This window comes from Centroberyx affinis, unplaced genomic scaffold (genome assembly GCF_046629955.1).
Source record: "Centroberyx affinis isolate AG114_WGS23_722 - 3 ecotype Tasmania unplaced genomic scaffold, CSIRO-AGI_Caff_v1 ptg001526l_1, whole genome shotgun sequence".
Lineage (NCBI taxonomy): Eukaryota > Metazoa > Chordata > Actinopteri > Beryciformes > Berycidae > Centroberyx > Centroberyx affinis.
In genome coordinates this window covers 1-23,115 of record NW_027279986.1, presented here as the reverse complement: position 1 = coordinate 23,115, position 23,115 = coordinate 1, and the positions used below count along the sequence as shown (strand labels likewise).

Here is a 23,115-nt window from a genome sequence, read left to right as displayed (position 1 = left end):
AGCACAGAATGGCTTTTTACAATCGTTCTCTGATTTTCCAATGTGTTTTACAGCAGCCGGAAATTTGCATGTATGACTTGTTAGCTCTGTCAACCTTTTAAAGTTCCCTTCTCTCTGTGTGTGTTTTGCAGATATGGGGCAGTAGCGTCCACTCAGAGGAGGGTGTTGAGTGACTCCTTTGAACTGAGTTTCCTATTTTTCATGTGTGTTTTGCAGAAACTGGGCAGCAGCATGCAGTGCGAGGAGGGCACAGAATGGCTGCTGGAGCTGCTGATGGAGGTGCAGTTGCAGCAGTACTTCCTGCGTATCCGGGACGACCTCAACGTCACGCGGCTCTCGCACTTTGACTATGTCAAGAACGAAGACCTGGAGAAGATCGGCATGGGTCGACCTGGTGAGAGAGTGTGTCAAGGAGCAAGTTTACTGTGCGAGAGTGTTTTATATTTGTGAAAGCATTTAGTATGTACAGTATGTGTGTGTATATCTGTGTATCTCAATGCCTCAAGAAAACAACCATATTCTGGTTTTAAGCTATCAGTATAATATTTATTTAAGCTTTATTTATCCAGTTCAGTCCTGCTGTGATTTTAGATGTTACACTTGTCAAGACAACAGCAGCACATTGAACAACAGACTGAACAACAATAAATGCGAGTGCAACGGTTGTCTAAAGGTTTGGCTGGAAGATTGCCAATATGAATCCCTGGTCCAACTGGGAAAATGTGGGTGGGCAAAGCGAATGTGTAACACTCTTTCCCACCTAAGCAGCTACTGTTGAGATGCCCTTGAGCAAGGCTGAAGTGCTTCAGTAGCCAACAGTAAAGACTGGCTGTACTGGGCGGCTACCAGGTGTGAATGTGTGTAATTGTATGAACTAGTGCAGTGCCCGTTCAAAACATGCCTGTTCGGAACGGGCCGATTGCTTGGCCTCCGGTATTGCTGCTTGCAGCTTTCTCGAGAACCGCTCATCCAAACAACTTCACACTCGACACTGCACGTCCTCGGGTCCCCAGCAATATGCCCGCCAAGTGTGAAGTAGATCGGACGAACGGTTCTCAAGATATGCGAAGGACACACATACAGACAGAGATTCCTTTATAGTATGATAAATAGCAGGGTGTTGCTCAAAAAGAGCAAGCTTGCCCAGCCAACGTTTCCTGAATAAATAAAGCCTGAAAAAAATGACGGCCTCCAGCAAAAACACATGCCACAGAATGACAGGCTCAGATAGCATGTTGCTGCTAATGCCTGGCAGAGGGGGATGATTGACAGAGATTTTCTAGTTCCTAGGAATTGGCTTGCATGCATTAAGCAGTAGCATCGCATGGCACAACAGCAATTTACCAGCCCACCACCCCCGTCGGCAGGCTTGAATTAAACACAGAGTATATTTCGCTCATCTTCTGTGGTTGTTGCAACATCTCTCCTGAATTCAGGCGGTAGCCAGTAGCCTCTATCTGCTGGCTGCCTGCCCAGTCCGAAGCCTGGCTCTCTTCTACAGGCCTCCCATCTTCCTTCTGTCTCCTTTGTCCCGTAGCCGTTCATTCACTTTTAGAGACTCCTGCTTCATTTTCTTTGCTCACTCTTTCCTTTTACTTATCTACCCTCTCTTTCGAAATGGGAAACCAACACCAGCCAAATATTAGTAAATCTTTGACTGTAGCTTGGAAGATGCATTTCCAGCTACTTTGGCCGGTAAGCAGGTATCATTTGGAGATCCTAGTCTACTCTGAAAATCCATTTGGCGGGTCAGTGAATGATGGTTGATAATACAATTTCCTGCCCGGCTCTCTTTTATCCTCTCTCTCTCTTCTCCTGTCCTGAATTATTATAACCAGACTGCTTTTGTCTCCTCTCAGCTCTTCCCCTTCCTCTGACTAGCTGGCACCTGATTTAACAACTAAGAGCGGCGGAGCTTATAATGCAGTCCATTTTTCTTTACCTTTATACACAGTCGGATTACAAAGCCTAAAAAATACCAAGCTGATCTCGATGAATACAGAGCAGTTTAGCCTGGTGTTTTCCTTACACGTTCGCTCTGCTGCTATATGCCTATATATGGGGATATATAGCCTGAAGTATGACTTATGTCTGCTGTAATGGCAGTGTTTCCCTTGGCCTGCCCTCACAATAGCTGGAGCAAATCCTCCGTCACTAATACCACTAATACCATTTCATAGTCACAACTGGTAATTAGACACAATGGGAAGGGGCACTGCACTGCTGAGGCTTTTGTCTGCTTGTGTGTGTGTGTGTGTGTGTGTGTGTGTGCGTGTGTGAGTGAAGGGGAAGGCAGCAGTAATGTTCTAAATCCAGTTACCGGAGCCCTCGGGGCCCACGCTAAGGAACCTCCTGCTTAAGACTAATTACACCCACTTGTGCTTCTCGTTTACTTTCGCACCTCTCTCTCCCTCGCTCAGCTCACTCCTTTCCTGCTTCTCTCTCTCTCTCTGTCTTTTCTTATGTACTTTTGTGTTCTTGTTTTTTTCACGTCATATTTCTTCTCGCATCTGTTTTTCCTCCCTCCGTTTCTCCTCCTTCTCCCATCTGTACCCACTTTCACATTAAACCCAGGTATTTTGAATTGAACAGTATTGCAAGCAGTTCTTAGTTTGTTTTATTCCAGTTTTGAGTTCCTGATGGGTGGGGTTTGCCACATAGGACAACACTATAAGTGTGAGAAAAGTTGTTTCAATCACAGGAACTTATTGAAAGTCAGTATAGTATACCTTTCTGTAATTGAAAACTTAACTGATACTATCTGGATCCTCCTCATGCAGTATAAACAAACAAACCCAAGCCAGTAGTGGGGCGATGTTGATTCTGGATCGACTTTTTAAAACTCCTCTTGAGATCGACCTGTCCTTTATTCCATCTTTTACAATTGTTGAATTTGTCTCTTTTTTTTCTTTTTTTCTCTTCATAAAGGACAGAGACGACTATGGGAGGCTGTGAAGAGGAGGAAAGCCATGTGCAAGCGCAAGTCCTGGATGAGCAAGGTGGAGTGTGACAGTCATAACACACACACACACACACACACACACACACACACACACACACACACAGAGCGCTTATTTATTATGGTACATGGTATGCTTGACATTATGTCGTCATGGTGGCGTCTGTCTGTCTGCCTGTCTATCTGTGTAGACACATTCTTGTCAACACAATAACTCCAGAGCAATACATGATAGAAGCTTCATACTTACACCACAGGTTCCTCCTATAGAGTAGAACCTTCTTGTATATATTTGCATATTAATGAGGAACAACTGATTTTTGTGAAACTACTATAACTCCTTAATGCTTTAAGAGTTCAACATACTTAGACATGTATGTTGCCATAGCCATATTATCTAATTGATGCATTAATTAGCTTACTTAATGGATATGTAAGTATAACATATATTATCTAACAATATTTAATATATCATGGTGATTATGGTGGGACATTAGGCAGCTCAAGTGCCTCTTGTTCAGTTAGAGCTCCTCACTTTGTTTGTTTTTGCTAAGAAGCCCCTGTCCTTTGGATACTGTACTTAGAGTAGGAAGTTCAGCCCCAATGTTTCCTCAGCTTGGTTTTCTCATAATGAGTAAAGTGACTGTTTTCTTCAAATCTCTGTGTGTGTTTGTGGGGGAACATTCCTCAGTCTGGGGGCTGGAGGACAGCTTGACCCTTCACATGAGGATGAGCACGTACACATCCAGACACAAACACACACAGAGACACACACACACACACACATCCACGACTCAAGTGACAAGGGCTGGTGACTTACGTATTCAGCGTACGCTACATTCATAGAAATGTTGACTCATGAAGTGTGAAGAGATCTGTTTTTAAAGAGACACGACTCCCAATATAACTATTACTTACTCTCCTTAGATAAAAACAAAATTAAAATATATAAAAAGTAAAGGTGCCTTACACACACATGTGCACACATATACACACACACACACACACACACTAAGGCTCAGAGGATGTTTTGGTAAAGGAATACTGAGGAGAAGCCTGCCAATACTCAGTGTGTGTGTGTGTGCGCGTGTGTGTATGCGTGTGTGTGCTGGCTGCTGTCAGTGGAAGTAGTGGAGCCCAGAGGACCGCGGTGGCTTTCTATAATTACACCTGTCTGTTTCCGCCTCTGGCACCATCCTCAGCCAGAGTAATCTGCTTCCTCAGCCCCCCCCGTGTGTGTGTGTGTGTGTGTGTGTGTGCTGCTCTGCTCTGCCATCTTCAGAATCTTTTGAATGTCGGGCCTCCTATTTGAGACCCACTTACCACCGGGACAAACACACAGACAGACACGCACACTGACCGCAGAGATGTGGTGTTTTTAAAAAGGTCTGCAGCATTATGTCACGTCTGGTGAAACCACACACCGCTCGCTACTGTTTATATCTGTCAGGTCAAACATGTATGGCACTGGAGATCCTCCGACACCTCTTTTTCACTGCCGACAGCAATTCTCAGGATTGACCTTTGTGCATCAGCCAATACTGAATTCAGATCCGTTCCTTTACTTTTATTGAACAATACAGCACATTACTTTACTGCATTAAAAAAAATGATGTACTCCATTAGAGAGATATGAAAAAGTAGAAATTAAGTTTCTTTGCTTTGGTTTCTGACATGTTATACATGAGTCTTGGTGTTGGATTTTACTATTAGGGATATTCTCTGGTACTATTACCATTATTTTAGCTTAGTATCAGCCTCAATATCTGACAGCAGCATCGGTCTGTCTGCGTCCATATTCGCTAGATATCCTCACAGTCAATTCTAGGACTTCTAAACAAAGGTTCCCCTTCAATGGCTCTGCACAGCACGCGCATTATATGGGTTCACATTGAGGTGAATGGAATGCTCTTATGCACTCACACACACACACACACACACACACATACACACACACAGAAACATTCAGGTCAGTTAGCCTAATCTAATAGTGCTTCCTAATGACTGCTTCCGAACAGCTAAGTAATTCCTGCCGTGTTGTCAGCGCTTAAGCCAAGAGGCAGGAAGTCTCTCTCTCTCTCTCTCTTTCCCCTCTGCTGATAAGTGTGTGTGTGTGTGTGCATGTGTGCTTGTTTGTATATATGCATAGTTGCTTACTTACTGCATAGCTATGCGTTTTTGTGCAAAGCCATTCATCCGTGTGTTGTGCATTCATTCATCAGCGCATATATTTTGCATTTAGTCTGTTCAGAAGAGCTTCTGGCTGTAGTTATGCTTTTGTGTGTGTGTATATCTGTGTGTGGTGGTACCTCTGGCCAAGTGGTCCGACCGCTGGGCGCTGGCCATAATCGGACTCTGCTTCCCCTCCACACACACACCTCACACACACACACACACACACACACACACAGGCCTAGGCACGCATGCACGGGTGTAAAAGAGGAAAGGAAGGAAGCAGACAGGATGAAGAAACTCACTGTATCATGTTAAAGATGGAAGGAGGAGGAGGAGTGGAAAAGAATGAATTGGGGTGTGTGAGGTACAGTAAGGACTGAACAGAGAGAGAAAGGAGGGAGAGGGAGAGCAAGAGAGAGATAGATACAGAAATTCAAATAGAGAGAGTCAGAGTAAGAGAGAGTTTTCTCAGACTGATAGAGACAGAAAGGAGAAAGGAAGGGGGAAAGAGGGAGATAGAGAATTCTGAATGGTAAATGAGTATGTGGCCTCTTCCTTCACCCCCCCCCCTCCCCCTCACCCTCTCCAGAGACAGCCCAGTGTCTTCTGTGTACAAAGTGGCCCAGCAGATAGCTCAATGACTAATAAAAGCTGTAAGATAAAACACTGTGGGTCCCGCAGGCCAAATGTGGGCCTCCATGAAAGTATTTTTCACCCACTGAGCAGCTACACACAGTTGGGATGTCCTATATTAGGGTTCACACGCTTACACGGCAAGCAAATGCATTAGTCACAGAAAGCCTATGGTCAGTGCCCAGTTTCATTTTCTTGGCCCCTTGCACAGCCAGCTTCATTCTCTCTCCCTCTGTCCCTCCCTAGGTGTTCAGTGGAAAGCGCCCGGATGGCGGAGACTTCCCACAGCAGGGCCAGCCGGCCTCCTCCTTCCGGAAGCTGTCCCCCACCCCTCCCCTGGGCCTGGGGGAGTGTGTCCTGGCCCCGCAGCCCGGCGGCGGCGCTCCGCAGGACGGGCAGCAGCAGGCCTTGACCTGCCTCATCTCGGAGAAGGACCTGGCGCTGTTCGAGAAGCTGGGGGACGGCTCCTTCGGCGTGGTCAAGAGAGGAGAGTGGCTCACGCCCTCAGGAAAAGTGGTGAGGCGGCCTTACATTTTGGCGCTGTGCCCAACAGATTGATTTTGTTTTCTAACCAACAGGAAAACATTAATTTAAAACCATAAACCCAGAGGAAAAGGAACCCTTTTTTCACATGGTGGAGATATACTGTATATCAAATACTTGGTGCATGTTCACACTATTCCACTTTTTTTGTCGTCCACATTTTGCGCTGATACAGTAATATGAGAAAGTAGGGTGCATGACGCACACTTTGTTTCAAAATAGCTGCAGTAGCTGCCACTATCAGCAAAACAACTCTTAAACTCTTATCAGAAACAACACACACACAACGCAGCCAGTGTGATTTCATCTTTACAATCAGAGTTTCTGAGAATTTGCCAACAACTACTACCAACTATTCAACCAACTATTATGCAAGTGCTTTCTCCATTTTCATGCTGGTTGTTGTTGCTGTCAGCTGCCTACGTGTCAAAGCCCACCTCTTTGTTGTGATTGGTCGGCCCCCAAAAATGTGGTCCAAGTCATGTGCGCTGCTGTAAAAACTTGAACTTCTATCAATTTGATAAAGTGTTTCACTCTGCCTTAAAAGACACGAGTAAAAAAAGGCACTGTGAGTTTGAAAAAAGCTGAATAGTGTGAATACAGCCTTAGAGACTTTCACCTAAGGGGTGTAAGGGACTGGACAAAAATGCCCTCACTAAAGTAGAGTTTTGCTTGAGTGGATATGGTTTCATCTTAGTGCCTACAGTCTCTAGGGTCATTTGTGCCTTTCAGCGTCACTGATCAACAACGCCATGCTGCAAGCCTGGAGATAGTATGTATTGTCACACACTCATCTGAAATCCTTCTGCTTTCCAGCTGAACGTAGCTGTGAAGTGTCTGAAGACGGACGTGCTGAGCCAGCCGGACGCTCTGGACGACTTCATCTGTGAGGTCAACGCCATGCACTCCCTGGACCACCAGAACCTCATTCGCCTCTATGGTGTGGTGCTCACACACCCCATGAAGATGGTAGTGGACACACACAAACGTAAACACATACAGAGGGATATGTATAGACCCATTAATACATGCGCAGGTGCACACATCAGTCACTAGTATACTTGCTTTCTCCTTACTTTGTCGCTGACACTTCCCACACACGCTTATACACATACACACACCCACACAGTGCAAATGCCGCATTCAAGCACTCTCAGCTTGCTTCTTGCCTTTGCGGTCTGTTAAAATCAGGTCAGACATCTCAGGGCCTTTTGTCAAGACCAGAGAGAGTGATGGAGGAGGGAAAGGAGAGAGGAAGGGAGGGAAGCAAGTAGATGGAGGACTAAAATAAGCTGACATTTCTGCCTTGTCCTTTTCTTCTCAGTGTAACCTTCTGGTCGTTTCCTCTGGTCTATTTTGGATTTGCGTGGCCCCATTGTGTTTGGGTCATGTTGTTATTCAGCTCTTGCCAAAGTCTCTTTCTCTATCTCTTCTTTACTTCTTTCTTTCTACCCACATCTACTCTTTTCATCCACTCTCCCTCTCCCTCCGTCTCTCTCCCTGTGCTGTAGGTAACAGAGCTGGCTCCTCTGGGTTCTCTGCTGGAGCGTCTGCGCTGCGTGCGTCCTCAGGGTCCGGTGTTGATCCATACACTGTGCCAGTACGCAGTGCAGGTGGCCTGTGGTATGGCCTACCTGGAGCAGAGGAGGTTCATCCACAGGGACCTGGCAGCCAGGTAGGCCCCAGAAGGCTTTTTAAGGCCGACCTAATCTCTCACTAAGTTCTGTAGGGAGTCAGAAGCCTTTTTAAAGAAGGGGTATTTTTAATAATTTATATTGCAGCACTTCTCCTCCACTCAGAAATCTACAGCACAGGCTGTTTTTTGGGGACTTGGCACACAAGCAAAATGAGCCACTGATTGGCTGGATGAACCTGGGGGACAACCCTCTTTGCTTGCCATCATTGGTTGATTCTTGTCTAGCAGACAACTAGAGCTCAGAATACTTTCTAAACTTATTTAATCTCTTTTTAGAATTCCCCACAATTCCCTCACAAGCATGTGAGTTTTGTTTAAAAATGTACATAAAAGTGTTAAAAATCGGACCCAATCTCTTCAGGAACATCCTCCTGGCATCAGCCCACAGAGTCAAGATCGGAGACTTTGGCCTGATGAGGGCTCTGCCTAACAACCACGAGCACTACGTCATGCAGGAGCACCGCAAGGTCCCCTTCGCATGGTGGGTCGATGTGTCTTATTTTTCTTTTAATCTCTTTTGTGTCTCTTTTGAGAGTAGCCCTGTTGAGAGGCTAAATACATTCCCCTCGGCCAAAGAGGGGGATTACCCTTGGACAGACAGGTAGATGATTGGTTTCATGGGTGACCCAGGTTATAGTTTGTTGTTCTTCCTGCTGTAGGTGTGCCCCAGAGAGTCTGAAGACCAGAACGTTCTCCCATGCTACAGACACATGGATGTTTGGAGTCACCCTCTGGGAGATGTTCACACACGGCCAGGAGCCTTGGCTGGGCCTGAACGGGAGCCAGGTACACACACACACACACACACAGACACAGAGAAAGATATACAGTATATACATATATCTACACACAAGTGCATTGTACCTACATTAACACAGCTCACATTCAAAAATGATCACAAAACTGGTCACACTCTTACAGATCCACTTACTCTTCAGTAAACCCTCTTTTGTCACTCCATTTTTTCTTTTGTGGAAAAAAATGTGTCTCAGATTCTGCATAAGATTGATAAGGAAGGCGAGCGTCTCCCTAAGCCGGAGGACTGTCCCCAGGACATTTATAATGTCATGCTGCAGTGCTGGGCTCAGAAATCAGATGACAGACCCACCTTCGTCGCCCTGCGAGAGTTCCTGCTCGAGGTAGGGAAGCAGTCGCTTTGGACAGGCAGGCAGGTTTCTGTCCAGGGTTTTCAATCCAAATGTGTTTCGCTTCAGCACAGGTTCCAGTAGCCTTGTTTGTAACCATAAAAGATGCTGTGTGAACTTAATGAGTCTTAACCCCTCCATTCCCATGCAAAGCCCATGATGCAAAATCAAGTTCATGGGCAACTTGGACACCTTTACTGCACAGAGAATTACCCTAGCAATCCATCTTTGCATAAATGGACTAACAGCTCCACCTAGTGGATCTATTCCAAAGGAGAAACTCACCAGAGGCCATCAACTGCAATTACATATCATCAGAACAGACCAGCTGGTAACATGGCCCTCGCATACCAGTTCACTCAAAGCAAAAATTTGCCTCGGTATGTCTGTGCTGAAATTGGTGTAGTGTCTCACATATAGTTGTGTGTGTCTGTGTGTGTCTGTGTGTGTGTCCTTTTCAGACCATGCCCACGGACATGTGTGCCCTCCAGGACTTTGACGAGCCGGACAAACTCCTGATCCAGATCAATGATATCATCACCATCATTGAGGGGAGGTGGGTGTTCTTATGGTTGTTAATGAGAGATTTATTTGAACAGGAAGCCTAGATCCTAATCTGGTTGATGTACCAAACCAGTCTGCCCACCTCACTGTTGATTTACATGATATCCACCATTTGAATCAAACAACCACAAAAAAGTAGCTACTTTTACAAAATGAGGTAAGATTTCCAATACAAAAACATTTAATCATTTGATTTATAAAGTATTATGTAACTTTTATCCTCTCGATCTCTACATCTTCTAGGGCGGAGAACTACTGGTGGCGTGGTCAGAACAAGCGTACGCAGAAGGTGGGTCAGTTCCCCAGGAACGTGGTGACATCGGTCGCAGGTCTGTCGGCCCATGACATCAGCCGGCCACTCAAGAACAGCTTTATCCACACGGGCCACGGAGACACTGACCCTCATCGCTGCTGGGGCTTCGCTGACAGGATCGACGAGTAAGGACTGGCCTTTATTTATTCTTAACTTTCTTACAAACAGTAAAATTTGGCTGGTAAACTCCGTCGGATTAGGTTTTGCTGGATTAGAGGAATAGGAGTGTTAAACACTCACCAATAGATGGCAGTAGCACTTTATTATAAATTTCTACCAGGTCATTGCAGCAGTATAACAGCAGGCTAATGGTTAGTCAGTATAATGATTATTTAAGTCTCTCTCTCTCTCTTTCTCTCCCCCCAGTTTGTACCTAGGCAATCCTATGGATCCTCCTGACGTTCTTGGTTTAGACCTCAGTGGTACTCGGGCCACTCAGCTACCAGGTCGATCTAAAAGTGAGTAGCAGACCTGTTAATAAAGACTTTACACCATGTCCCAGTTGACCCATGACCCATTTGATTGACAAAAACAACGGCCACTCTTCTAGGACCAGTGAGATATCCACCATCGCTGAGTTTGCTCAGTTAGCACCATTGATCAGTTCTCCTTTAGTCATGGCCATGTATTATGAGCCGAATAATGGCTTCACTTTAATACTCATGGTTGGGTCAGTGTAGATATTACACTGGAGGAAGGACTACCAGAACTGCTTGCTTTTCTTTGTTTCCGGTTCTTGCTTGCAAAGCTTTTATTTCATATGCAATCTGACTTTTGCTCCTTTTTCCTTTTTTTCCTAATCATTTGCTCTCTTTGCTGCTCTCATTTGCTTTTTTATTTCTCTCCGTTTCTCTCTCCCGCTGCGGTGGTGGTATTTTTTTATTTTAATTTCCAGAGGATCCCCCTCCCCGCCCCCCTCAGCCAGCGGTGTTGGTCAAGAGTAAGTGTGGTCTCTCTCAGCAGCTCCTCACCCATTGCTCCTGCCCTCTCTGTTCTCTCCTAGCTCCACTCCTCAAAGGTACATCTCTCTCTTCTCATCCCTCTCTCCCCACGTTCTGTTTTTTCCTGACCTCCGTCCGTTGCCTGTCGCAGTGATTCTGTGGCCTGTTTTTATTTCTCACTTCCTAGCATCATCGCTCCTCCATCTCCCACTCTCCCAGCCCTCCGTCCCTCTAACAGGTGTGCAGTGTCCGTGCTGTGGATTATAGGACTAACTTTGAACCTGGAGGGTTTTTGGAGAAGATTGGCATGTGTCTTGTCGTTTGGTGTTTTTGGACTAATGCGCTCATAAAGTGCCTTGTCGCCATCACTCTCTGAACTATTCCAGCATCAAACAACTAAAGGAAGTGTTAAAATATTGTGCGTTTGTGTCTCCAGAACCGTGCTATGATCCTGTAACTGAGGATGAGGATGTGACCTCTACAGGACTCAAGAGGTTATCGCTACGAAAACCGGGTTCCGTCAAAGGCCTCAAACTGAAACCCGCCGCGTGGGTCTCCGCCTCCAAACAGGGAGGTGGCCGGACTTCGGGCTCGGGCCACACCCCCAACAGTGAAGTGTCACTCATAGACTTTGGGGAGGAGTTCCCCCCGCCTACGCCTTCCCCTTCCCCTGTAGTTGAAATCCAGATCCCCTTACTGGCTAAGCTTGCTTTGGAAGCGGAGAATATTCTGGACCGGACTCCACCTCAGAGTCCGTCTCGATCGTTGCCCCGCCCCCTCCACCCCACGCCGGTGGTGGACTGGGATGCCCGACCGCTACCCCCGCCCCCGGCTTATGACGACGTGGCCCAAGACGAAGACGATATGGAGGTACGGTAGGAGGTGATAGAACACATATTACATTACATCAAAATTTCGTGCGACCATACCTGAATATATCCCCGAGACGGGAAATGGAATGTTTATCTGCTCCTCTGCTATCACCCGGTTGCAGTACCATAACCATAGTGGTTGTACTGAAGTTGTAAAATATGTTCAGATGGGCAATATGTGAATTTGAGCATGTTTCAATGCAAGTAAAGTAATTTTCTGTCTCTAAATTAGGTGAGCTCTATCAACAGTATGGAGCAGGTGCAGCAGGAAGAGGAACAGAGTGATGTCTATTACCCAAACGAGCCTCCCCCCTCTGGACAGAAGTTGGAGGGTGAGGCGCCTGTCTCCAGGGGTCCAGACAGACCGGGCCTGGAGGACAACCTCTTCCTCCCCAGCAAGCAGAGCCAGGTCCCCTCCTCGTCTTTCTCCCAGTCCGCCGAGATCTTCCAAGAGCTCCAGCAAGAGTGCATGAGAAGGCTCAACGTGCCGACTGGAGGTGCTCCTCGGCCAACCTCCCCGTCCCAGACCTTGGCCTCATCTCCCCAGACGCAGGACGTGCACCGGCAGATTGTCCTCTCCTTGACTGAGGACAAGCCCCAGATCCCTCCCCGTGTCCCCATTCCCCCTCGCCCCATAAAAAGGGGCGACTACACATCTGTTCGCTGGTCGGGGGACCACTCCCTATCCCCGACACCAACTGGCACCATAGAGGACGTTTCAGGCACAGACCAGGACCGACCGCCTCAGATCCCTCCCAGGGACCCTTTGTCCCAGCCTGGCTCCAGGACCCCGAGCCCCATGGGCCTCGTGGTGGGCTCTCCCCAGCAGAGAGCATACTCTGTCAGCCCCAACGCCATGCCAGCTCCCCTCGCCCCCTGCCCGTCCTCTGCACATGCCTATGGCTCCTACCTCTCCACCTCTCCGGCTAAACTCATGCCAACTACACACAGCTTTGCCTCAGATCCTAAATATGCTGCGCCCAAAGTGATCCAAGCCCAGGCACAGGGGAAGGACCCAGCCGGCAAGGGCCCCTGTATCCTCCCCATCGTCCGTGACGGGCGCAAAGTCAGTAACACCCACTATTACCTCCTGCCCGAAAGGCCGCCATACCTTGACCGCTACGACCGCTTCTTCAGGGAGGCCGAGAGCTTACCTGTCAGCGGCGGAGAGGAAAGGCACATACGACATGCCAACACTGCTACAGTCAGACCCATGGTGGTCAACAGCCAGACTCTCCAGGGACACGCCCAGGGACAGGGGCTGGTCCAGCCGGGCGAGCTGAAGGCTAACTTCTCCTCCAACAATAACAGCAATCTGGGCGGGACGCGGTCAGGGATGAAGACGTCAGTCAGTCTGCCCCGGGTCTGTTCAGAGGCGCTAGCTGCACCAGGAGTGCTGGCTTCTTGCACCAGGACAGAGGGAGCAGGGAACACATCTGACAGGGTCAAAATGGTGAGCACAGCGCTTAACAATTAGCTTGGGGGTAGTTATTTTAATTGCTTGTCTTTTTCAATGTTTGGCTGATGAAAACTTCTTACTTAAAATGTATTGGTACATTACCTTTTAAGTCAATATTGGGTGATGAAAGACATCATTATTGACTACTTTAGTGATTTAAAGTGTTCATTTTGCATTCTTTCTCTCTGATGATGGGTGTCAAACCCATGCAGCGTGGTGCTTTTTGAAGTCTATTATTTCCATCCTTATTTCTACTTTGATTGCTTTTTGTAAATTAGAACAAATTCTATTGCCGTTAATCCAGACAAAGCCATCCTTTCTTAATTTCCCACCGCTCGAGTGTGTAATCAATCTAAGAGAGCATGTGGCTATTAGCACAAGATGATGTTGTTATCACAGAGCTAAAATATGAGCCCAAGGCAATGAACAGGGTTATTCTGCAGGATCAGCTGGAGGAGAAGACTGTGAGGATGATAGCTGACCACAATAACTGGTTTGTTAAAAGCCAAGCTTACTGCCTTATGGGATAATTTAATTGTCATGTCCCAAAGAAAGACTTAAGTCCGGATAACTGCTACTTAGCACAGTACAGTGCATATATGACTTGTGCTTTATTTGACTCCTTTTGTTGAGACTTGAATTTATATCTCAATTACTGTAGGTGCAGTTGGTAACATTTGAAAAACATTCTGTTGTATATTACAGTTACCTTTATTGAACACCAGGGGGCAACATAACGTAATTTTTGTGTTGTTAGTTGCCCACCTAAGTCATATCTCTTAGGAAGAAGTGTGTGTGTGTTTGTGTGTGTGTTTGTGCACGTGTGCATGTCTGTGTCTGAGCCAGAGTGAAAGAGTGAGCCATTTACAATGTGTGTGACACATTCACAGCATTTTTAACTGCACCCAACTGTACTTTATAAGTGTATTGAATACTTCCTCAGTCAAATGGAATTCAATATTACAACCAAATTATGATTGATGTGTAACAGGAAAACATAATTTCAAGACTGGGAGCACACTTGTGAAAGCCAATGAATTAGACTAATTATCTGTGTGAAGGTTAAATAGGAAGTTCCATCTGAATATCTATTCAGTGCAAACCATTTAGTAGCATTCAAAGACTTTTTCATTTTCTCTCAGCGAAAAGACACAAGAACGTGACAACTTCTCAGAACTTACTTACTTACTTACTCAGAAACATGCCAATGTTCTTTTGAGACAAAGGCCATGTTCATTTTGATGAAATTTGAATTTCAAAGACGCAAATTGCAGTTTTGATTGGCTCCTTGGTGCTGGCCAGTCGATTCTGACTTTGATTCAACCTATTGAATTGGAATCACAATCTGCGATTCACCCAAGGCTCTACATCGATCAGGAATGTGGCATTTGGTAGCGGATGCTGAGATCCATGACTGCAGTGCTTACTGACACACTGGGCACAGAAGACATATGGGACCCCACATACAGTATAGGGCAGAGGAATTCAATGCAAGACACACATATGCACATACATAAGCAGGAGGAGGAATAATAGTGGTAGTAATATTACTTAACTGATCCCACATTGGGAAATTAAGCCACACTAAGATGATTAGTCATCTACAACTGGCTGTGTTCAGTGTAAAGCCTCATCACACTCAGGAACAATGTGTCAGTGTTATCTTACAATATCACTGTCGATATTAGAGTAAGCTTAAGATGGATTTAGATAAAGGTAATTACTGGAACTGAGACAAATATCATTTTCCAGTCTGTGAAGAGACAGGGGATTGTTTGAAAAGTCTGTTCAAATACAAAGACGCTTAAAATGCGGCGCTCAGATCCTGAGCATCGGCTATTTCAGATGTAGCTAAATGTAAACAGCAGAGCTCCGATTAAATCATTGTCAAGTCTGAAAAAAACAAATCTGTTCAAGTATGAGAATATTTTTATTTGATAATCAGTTTTAGAAGTGGTATGTATTCAAAGGATTAATGTTCAGTTGATGCAGATGATTTCATCATCTGGGAAAGGACTCAGCAGTGTGTGCATGCGTGCATGCGTGTGTGTGTTTGAGTGTGTGTGTGTAGTGCTCATGGGGGTAGTTCTAGGAAGGCTGATGTTTACGTTGGCAGAAATGAGGTCCATAAACGGGAGTGAGGAATGGTAGTCATGGGGAATCAAGGTGTTGTTGGACGTTTGCCGAGACACACACTGACCCATGCGGACGCTGTGGTGGATGTTGTGTCGTGCAGGTGCAGGAGGCGGTTCATGGCGTGACGATAGAGGAGTGCCAAACTGCCCTCCAGAACCACAACTGGAATGTCCAGAAAGCCGTGCATTACCTCAAGGTAACAGCATTCAGACGCACTCCATTGAGAAAACCTATGCACCGCAGGCAACTATCAAACCCGGGTGTAAAATTTCCAGTGTGGGCTGTCCGCACTATGATTCTTCTAATTATAACAATAATAAACGTCACTCATTTATATTGCCGTTTTTATTCAGCACCGTATAAACAAAAACACAGCTATTAGTTGATAAACAATAAACATGCCAGACATTAATTAAAAGAAAGTCACATGTGAAGAAACAGACAAATAATAAAAAGAATAAAAAGCGAAAGCAAAGCGCTATATTTCTGCAGCCCTTTTGCTTTCTCATGGTCGTAAAATACAAAAAAGAGATATTACACAACTGTAGCGGACTGCCTGGAAAAAAAAAGTGCCGCTGCGCCAGCTCAAGGTAAGGGCATCAAGAGAAGTTTATTGTTTCGCTTCGTCAAAATAAGGGCCCTAAGAGTTGGGCGATAACGTTGCAGTGCCTCAAGATAAGTATTATTAAAAGGGAACCAGAGCCTTCAGTGGTACACAATGTGAGATACTGCTGCACTGCGCACGGGTCCTTAGAGATACACTGTATGGCTGGTTGGGCCTTGAGTTCTTTCCTGTAATTACCTTTCACCGGTTTTAAAGGAAATAGCTATGTACAGATGCAGTCATTTAAAGCATCATGCCAGGATATGATGAGCTGAACTTTGTTGATCCTCAAGGGAACTTTGGGTCATTGCAGCAGCAAACTAAATACAAATAGAATAAAAGAATCCTAATGATTGGCTGAAAATAATGCTAGGTAAGATGGCTATTGACTGATTTACACATTTAGAGATGTTTGTAGTTCACAGACTTGCAAATTTACAGTCCAGTGCAAGAACATATATGCAAGTTATGCAAATGCACTTCGTTACATATTCATATTACCAGATTTACAGATGGACTACTGTTTTACCAAGAGTGTGCACTGCAGGTAACACAGAAATATGTCCAGAATATGTGCAGGATCATGTATAAACACAGATCAGACTGTGCAAGCAGGCCAGATGTAAAGTCATCTAGAATAGGGGTGTGGAGATGCTACAGCTGGTATTTGTATCTATATTTGTATAAATCCGGAAGTGAGTGAGGCTTAACAGGAAAAATAAATCTCCACCCTAAACAGTCAATTATAAACTGAAAAAACATCTTGATGAATCAAAATAGTCCATGCAACACTGGATACACTTCTTTGGATACACTTCAATACTTCTTTGCTCCCTTCTTTGTTTCACTGATGTCTCTCCTCCACCCCTCCCTGGCTCCTTGTGTCTCTGCAGGTGGAGCAGCTGTTCTGCCTGGGTCTGAAGAGCAGAACAGAGTGTCTGAAGCTGCTGGAGATGTGTGACTGGAACCTGGAGGTGGCCAGCACGCAGATGCTGGATAACTATGGTTCCACAACCAGGCAGAGGTAATATGTTATTGTGTATTTTAGTGTTTCCTAAACTTTAAGGTCATGGCTCCCCACACAAAAACTTTCAGTTTTATTGGATCATACATTTTTTAATGACTATCCATCTGGCCCTGAAGTTGCCTCGATTGCCTCGACAGAATCTTTGATTTAACATTGACACTCTTTATAGCTCCCAGTGTCTCCAATGTGCATCTAAAACTTTCCAGATATTTAATCTTGCATCTTTGGCATCTTTGGCATCTTGAAGCTATCTGTCATTGTGACAATAAATAATGCTTGTTGAATACTTGGTTGGGCGTTGTTTCAAGAAATTGAATTCAATCAATAAGCCCTGAAATGCTGATATAAGGTCAGCTTTGCCATCTCCGGCCTCAACTGCTAGAAATTGCCCCCTCCTCCAAATATGAATTACTGGAAGTTAACTGAAAAAGTAAATAGCAGACGTAAACAGCAAGGAGACAGGCGGCTATGATGCAATGAGAAAACAATAATGCTGCTGTGCTCCTTTAATGAGAGTTGGGTGAGGCTAAATCTCACATTTGGCAGCTAGGCTGAAAAAGTTTTTATTCTTTACTATGCTGAACTGCACTGTAGATCTATAGAAGAAAAATCTATTTTTATGGAAATGGTTTTGAATATATAAACTACTTAAGGTGTACCTCGCTTTAAAATCCTCAAAAGTGGAAGTATCTCTTGCAAGACAATCCAAAAGTACACCCAAGTTGATTTAGGCTGATTCTAGGCTGATTCCTGGGATTCTAGCTCATGATTTTCTCAGTCTAATGTAAATCTTCCTCATATTGCAGACGGTGACAGACATCTCCAGCTGCTGCTTTCTCAACTGAACCTCATCCTAAGCAAAATGTCATCAGAAGAGGCGGAAGCTGCTCCTGTCCCTTCTATTTTGACTCTCCAGACGCACATCCAGTCAGATGATTGCGATTCGAGTACGGAAGAATCGAGCACATTTTTAACGAACTGGGATAAAATAACAAAGTACATCATGGCTCCGTTCATACTCGTCATGGATATAGGAATTTAGCCTGGGGCAAAAAAAGACTTGAGTTAAACTTGATTCATATTTTGACCCTGGTCTGGAAGTTACGAGCTAGTTGCACTTGATAAGAAACTGCAGATGATATGCACACTCCACCATCTCTCCAAAATCGTTGCAGGGCAAAAGGACACTCCGTACTTCTGCGTTCAGGGCCATTTAGTCAACCTGTTCCTACCAGTTTCCTACCTTGTTCTTATCGCTTCACTGAAGGAGCTCACCGCAACACGTCACCCTAACCGATCCCTACAGGGTCGCAGATTCTGGGTGCTGTCATACTCCACCTGTCAGACTCACTCACAGGTATTGCCACTGCCACAGTTACACTGTCGACCAACTGCAGGGAGATACTTTCCCCCTTTCTGTTGTTAACGACATTGAAGAATCAGGTGGGAAGTGAATCCCAAGAGGCGAGGAGTCGAAGCCCACGGCACAAGATGGCAGCACTTTGTTCAAAAGTCCACTCTTTGCCAAGTGGTCACAGTATAATTCAGCGCACCGCTTCCAACAAATGTCAGGATGTGCCAAGTGTCGTGACCGTTTCACCTGAGCGGAGCAGTTTCATAATTAAACCTAAATACTGTCTCTCTGTAGTTCGTTAAAAGCCGAGCTCCAGTATTGGAGCCATCACTCCCCAATGTTCTGAAAACCTTGTCTACAAATCACACCTCTACCACGTCTACAAAAACACAACAAAGTAGACAACTAATATTATTTCATTCAGTGTCCAGGGCCATATTGTGCAAGAAGTAATTTTGCCTGTTGACAGTTATTGATATTGAGGGCTGGGGATATAATATTGGAGATTGACTGCTGCTGAAAGCCTACAGAGGGAAGTGAAATGCTGTGCTAAAGTGAAATATTGTATATCTGTATATCCATCTAGACTCTCCCCCACTGTCAAGAAGCTCACCGGCGACTTTCAGAGGGTCGGCCATTCGTATATGATGCATTTTTGGGGAGTTTGTTGAGGGAAGTTGTTGAGGGATTCAGATTCAGATAAGTTCTCCTCTTTTCTTTTTTTTTATATTACCTACAGATCTCTATTTGATTTATAGAAGATATAAAACTGAGAATTGTTATGCATATACAAAACTGTATATGCAGACTTTATAAAAAGAAGTTGAAGTTTATATATTTGCGGCAAAAACTGCATGCATATTTTTTTTTCAGATTTCTCTCCGTGTTGTTCTGAACATAATGTTCAGAGAGAAAGGAAGGTATTAGAATTTACCAGTAAGTAGAACTGACTTACTGGTCAAGCTATAGGCCATTTTTTAGGAATTATTTCATTGTGTACCCCTTTGAACTGAAAACCCATCTATGAATATTGCCATATATGGGCCACCCACCCTCAGTGGAAACTTCCTCCGCCCCAGATGCAGCACCCTCTCCTCATTCCTTCCCTCTAAGCACTTTGCCCTCACACAGAACTCCCGCGCATCAGCTGAAAACTGCTGCCAGCTCGCTGTTTTGTGCGTGCGCCTCGACTGCACCGCCACTTAATAACAGCAACGTAGTGAAATCTACCCCAAGGCGCAGATCCTGCCCCATAATCATCACTTAAAACCACAACTGTGATATACCGGTCAGCACATTCGGGGGCAATAATTTATGGTGGGGGGAGAAACGTCAGCTGCGGGTATACTCACCGTGCGACAGTACGTTTCTTGACTGTGTATTGTCACAGTTGAGCCCGCAGCCATGAATGGTCAATACTTTGTCAACAAAGACAACAAAGCTTTTGTTAATGCTGTTGCGTCAATTTCTTTGGGCCTGTATTGCTTTTTTTTTGCCCATTTTAGTTCAGATGCACAGGGAAATAGAAGGCATTCCACATACTTTTCCTTTTTAAAATGAGCTTTTATGTAAACAACGAATGGAAATAAGTTAATACTCGGGACAGGCAATCTATGTGCGACACGCACGATGCCTATAATGCTTCCCTCCAGAGAAAAAGAGGGGTAATTAAGGGGTAAGAGGCCTAAAGAATATGCTTATAAAGGATGTACGTTTGTGATTTTGGCCCGCGGCCTCAGTAAAGCTTCCTCCTGTGTGCAATATGGCTGCTGTAGAACCCGTAACCTCTTAGTCCGTGCATCAGTCGGTGGCATCCGGTCGTGAAAATGGCGCTTTCATCGCTGTGTCGTGGTGATGTAACCCAGTAATTCAAACGCACAGAAAAGAAAACGATGCCCGTCTTCAGTTACCGTCACTTAAAAGTGTTTTCAGTGTGAAGTGTTTGGTGACGCAGTTTGTCTCCCCAGTCTGTTGATGTGTTGTTGTTGTTTTTGTTTATACCAAGCTGCTGTAGATGTATTAGAAGGACTGAAGTGAACCTTGTGGTGTTATGATCGACCCAAAGCAACGTTCTCCTGTTCTGGTGTTGAAACTCTGATGTTCTAAAACTCTTGTTAAGTTCTTTTAAAGTCTCTGTTCGCCATTTCCGTCTCTTCAGAAACCCTCCTCATTTTTAAGTTCCACGGTTTATATGGTTTTGCTGTTGTTTGTCGTTCAATCCAACTTGCCCCACTTATTTTTATTTTTTTTCATTTGTATGTATTTGCTTCCCAGAAAGTGTTTTATTTTAAATGGCTATTGTATATTTGGTTTCCATTGTTTCCCTCTTCCCGGGTTGACGGAATTGTTCGAGAGAAGTTCATGCTGCCGAATTTATAAATGTATTTTTTATTAAAGAATTAATTATTTTTTACCTCTTTCTTGCCGTTTGTGGATCTCTTCCCTGTCACCTTTGAATTACCTTCGATCAGGCCGGATATGGAGTTCAGTACTTTTCATAACGCTGATACAGACTGTTACATAAGTGGAATGAAATGAATGCAAATTTTGATCTGTGCTGTACAGTAAAGCCTTTGTAAGGTTATAGCTATCCTCAAGGTTTTGTCCCATCATGTCTGGTGTCCTTTGATTGGTTCCTGGGTTTGTGCGCTCATTGTGTTCTCTCTAAATTGCCTGCATGCTTTCATCCAACCCACTATCTTTCCGCCAGCCCTCGTGGCCTTGAAGTGTGTGTGTGTGTGTGTGTGTGGTGTGACAGATCAATCTGAATCAATTAGGCAGTGTTTGTTATGATCATTGACTTTCACTGTGACAATGTGAGGCCTTGATCCCTGGGAGAAAATAGACCCCAGACCTTGTATGTGTTGACCGTATCGATCCCGGCAATCCCGATATGAATTGACCCTCTTACCCTGTTGCAACACCAAGCACTTTGCGGTTCACAGTGCATGAATTGTTTCCAGTGTAGCGAGAATTAAATGAGCATATAACCGACTAATTTGTTTATTGATGATGCGGCAGGAATCCTAATGATAATTTTAAAATGTCTCCGAGTCAATTGTCGATAAAACTTTATTACCGAATAAATTGGACAATGCGGCTTGCTTGGTAGAAATCTTGAAAGACAGCAAAGAACTGCAGGAGTTCTCCTTTCTTTCTCTATCTCTCTTGTTCAGTCTCACACACACACACACGCACACACACGCACACACACACACACACACACAGCATTTGGACCACATTATCTATGATTATGTTCCTCTCCCTCCTACTTGCACCCTTCTCTCTCGCTCTCTGTCTCTCTCTCTGTCTAACCCTCTTTCTCTCTCTCTCTAACCCTTTCTCTCTCTCTCTCTCTCTCTGTCTAACCCTCTCTCTGTCTAATCCTCTCTCTCTCTCTGTCTAACCCTCTTTCTCTCTCTCTCTAACCCTTTCTCTCTCTCTCTCCCTCTCTGTCTAACCCTCTCTCTGTCTAACCCTCTCTCTCTCTCTGTCTAACTCTCTGTCTCTCTCTCCCTCTCTCTCTCTCTGTCTAACCCTCTCTCTGTTTAACCCTCTCTCTCTCTCTCTGTCTAACCCTCTCTCTGTCTAACCCTCTTTCTCTCTCTCTGTCTAACCCTCTTTCTCTCTCTCTCTCTCTCTCTGTCTAACCATCTCTCTGTCTAACCCTCTCTCTCTCTCTGTCTAACTCTCTGTCTCTCTCTCCCTCTCTCTGTCTCTCTCTCTCTCTCTCTCTGTCTAACCCCCTCTCTCTCTCTCTCCCTCTCCCTCTCCCTCTCCCTCTCCCTACTGTTGGGGCTGCTGAACTTCTGCTTACTAATGAGCGACCCAACAGGCCGTCCATTCATCTTTGGGATATGTGGACGTGTGTTTGTGTCTGTGCACAGTATCATTACTCAGTCCCCGGGCAAATTATTAACGTCTGTTTGTTCCAGTTGTTTTGGGGCCGGACAGCAGCGAGCCCCCCAGAGAAATTATTTTGGTTTGAACAAAACAGAAGGGGCGAATAAAGAGGGAGCAAGACAAAGGAGAAGTGCTGGGGTGCACAAAAGAGTGCACCTTGTGCCATCTGGGAGAGAAACCCTTCTGCATGTGTGTGTGTGTGTGTAGAATTCTTGCTTTATAATATGCAATTTCAATACCTCTCTTTGCTGTCTTTTTTTTTTTTTTTTTTTAAAGGAAGTATATATTTTTTTCCCCAGGACTGTCTTTTTCCCCCTTCTTCACCGCCTCCTTTATTCTCCCGACGTGAAGCTTTACCTCGGAACCGCACAGGCATACAGTATAAACCTTCACAGCGCGACGGATTGGCTGGCAGACCGAGTGGAGAAAGAGAGAGTGATGACAGCAGAGGAGGAGGAGTTGGGGGGGGAGAGGAAGGAAGATGAAACAGAAGAGACGTTTGAGAAGTGAGAGAAGAGGAGAGTTGGAAAGGGGGGAAAAAGAGAGAGAGGTGAATGGAAGCAGAGATGTGAGGAGGTGGCTGGGTGATTGTCTTGTGGACCGAGGAGGGAGGAAGTGGCCTTGTGCTGCACAGTCTGCACTACAGTACTCAGATCCTGTACTGGAGTAAAAGTAGCAACACCATGATGGAAAAATACTCCATTAAACGTGAAAGTCCTGCATTCAAAAGCTTACTGAAGCAAAAGTATATAAGTATTAGCAGTAAAATGTACTTAAGTATCAAAAGTGAA

At 45.0% G+C, this 23,115-nt stretch overlaps 1 protein-coding gene across 3 annotated transcripts in view; it reads left to right on the top strand.

The window, feature by feature from the left end:
• Window positions 1-20,929, top strand: part of LOC139650648 (activated CDC42 kinase 1-like) — a 33,180-nt gene extending 12,251 nt beyond the window's left edge. Inside the window, exons 2-18 of one of the 3 annotated variants that reach the window (XM_071527377.1) lie at window positions 217-394; window positions 2,929-2,999; window positions 6,014-6,283; window positions 7,127-7,279; window positions 7,822-7,985; window positions 8,368-8,487; window positions 8,666-8,792; window positions 8,999-9,145; window positions 9,613-9,707; window positions 9,959-10,153; window positions 10,395-10,486; window positions 10,924-10,968; window positions 11,406-11,839; window positions 12,074-13,294; window positions 15,537-15,632; window positions 16,934-17,064; window positions 17,874-20,929. In XM_071527377.1, the coding sequence (XP_071383478.1) occupies window positions 232-394; window positions 2,929-2,999; window positions 6,014-6,283; window positions 7,127-7,279; window positions 7,822-7,985; window positions 8,368-8,487; window positions 8,666-8,792; window positions 8,999-9,145; window positions 9,613-9,707; window positions 9,959-10,153; window positions 10,395-10,486; window positions 10,924-10,968; window positions 11,406-11,839; window positions 12,074-13,294; window positions 15,537-15,632; window positions 16,934-17,064; window positions 17,874-17,880 (3,531 nt within the window). In that variant the 5' untranslated portion in view covers window positions 217-231 and the 3' untranslated portion in view covers window positions 17,881-20,929. Of the gene's footprint in view, window positions 1-213; window positions 395-2,928; window positions 3,000-6,013; window positions 6,284-7,126; window positions 7,280-7,821; window positions 7,986-8,367; window positions 8,488-8,665; window positions 8,793-8,998; window positions 9,146-9,612; window positions 9,708-9,958; window positions 10,154-10,394; window positions 10,487-10,923; window positions 10,969-11,405; window positions 11,840-12,073; window positions 13,295-15,536; window positions 15,633-16,933; window positions 17,069-17,873 lie in introns of those variants that run through there. The other 2 variants (XM_071527380.1, XM_071527379.1) reach the window with 2 other exon arrangements.
• Window positions 20,930-23,115: the final 2,186 nt, after the last annotated feature.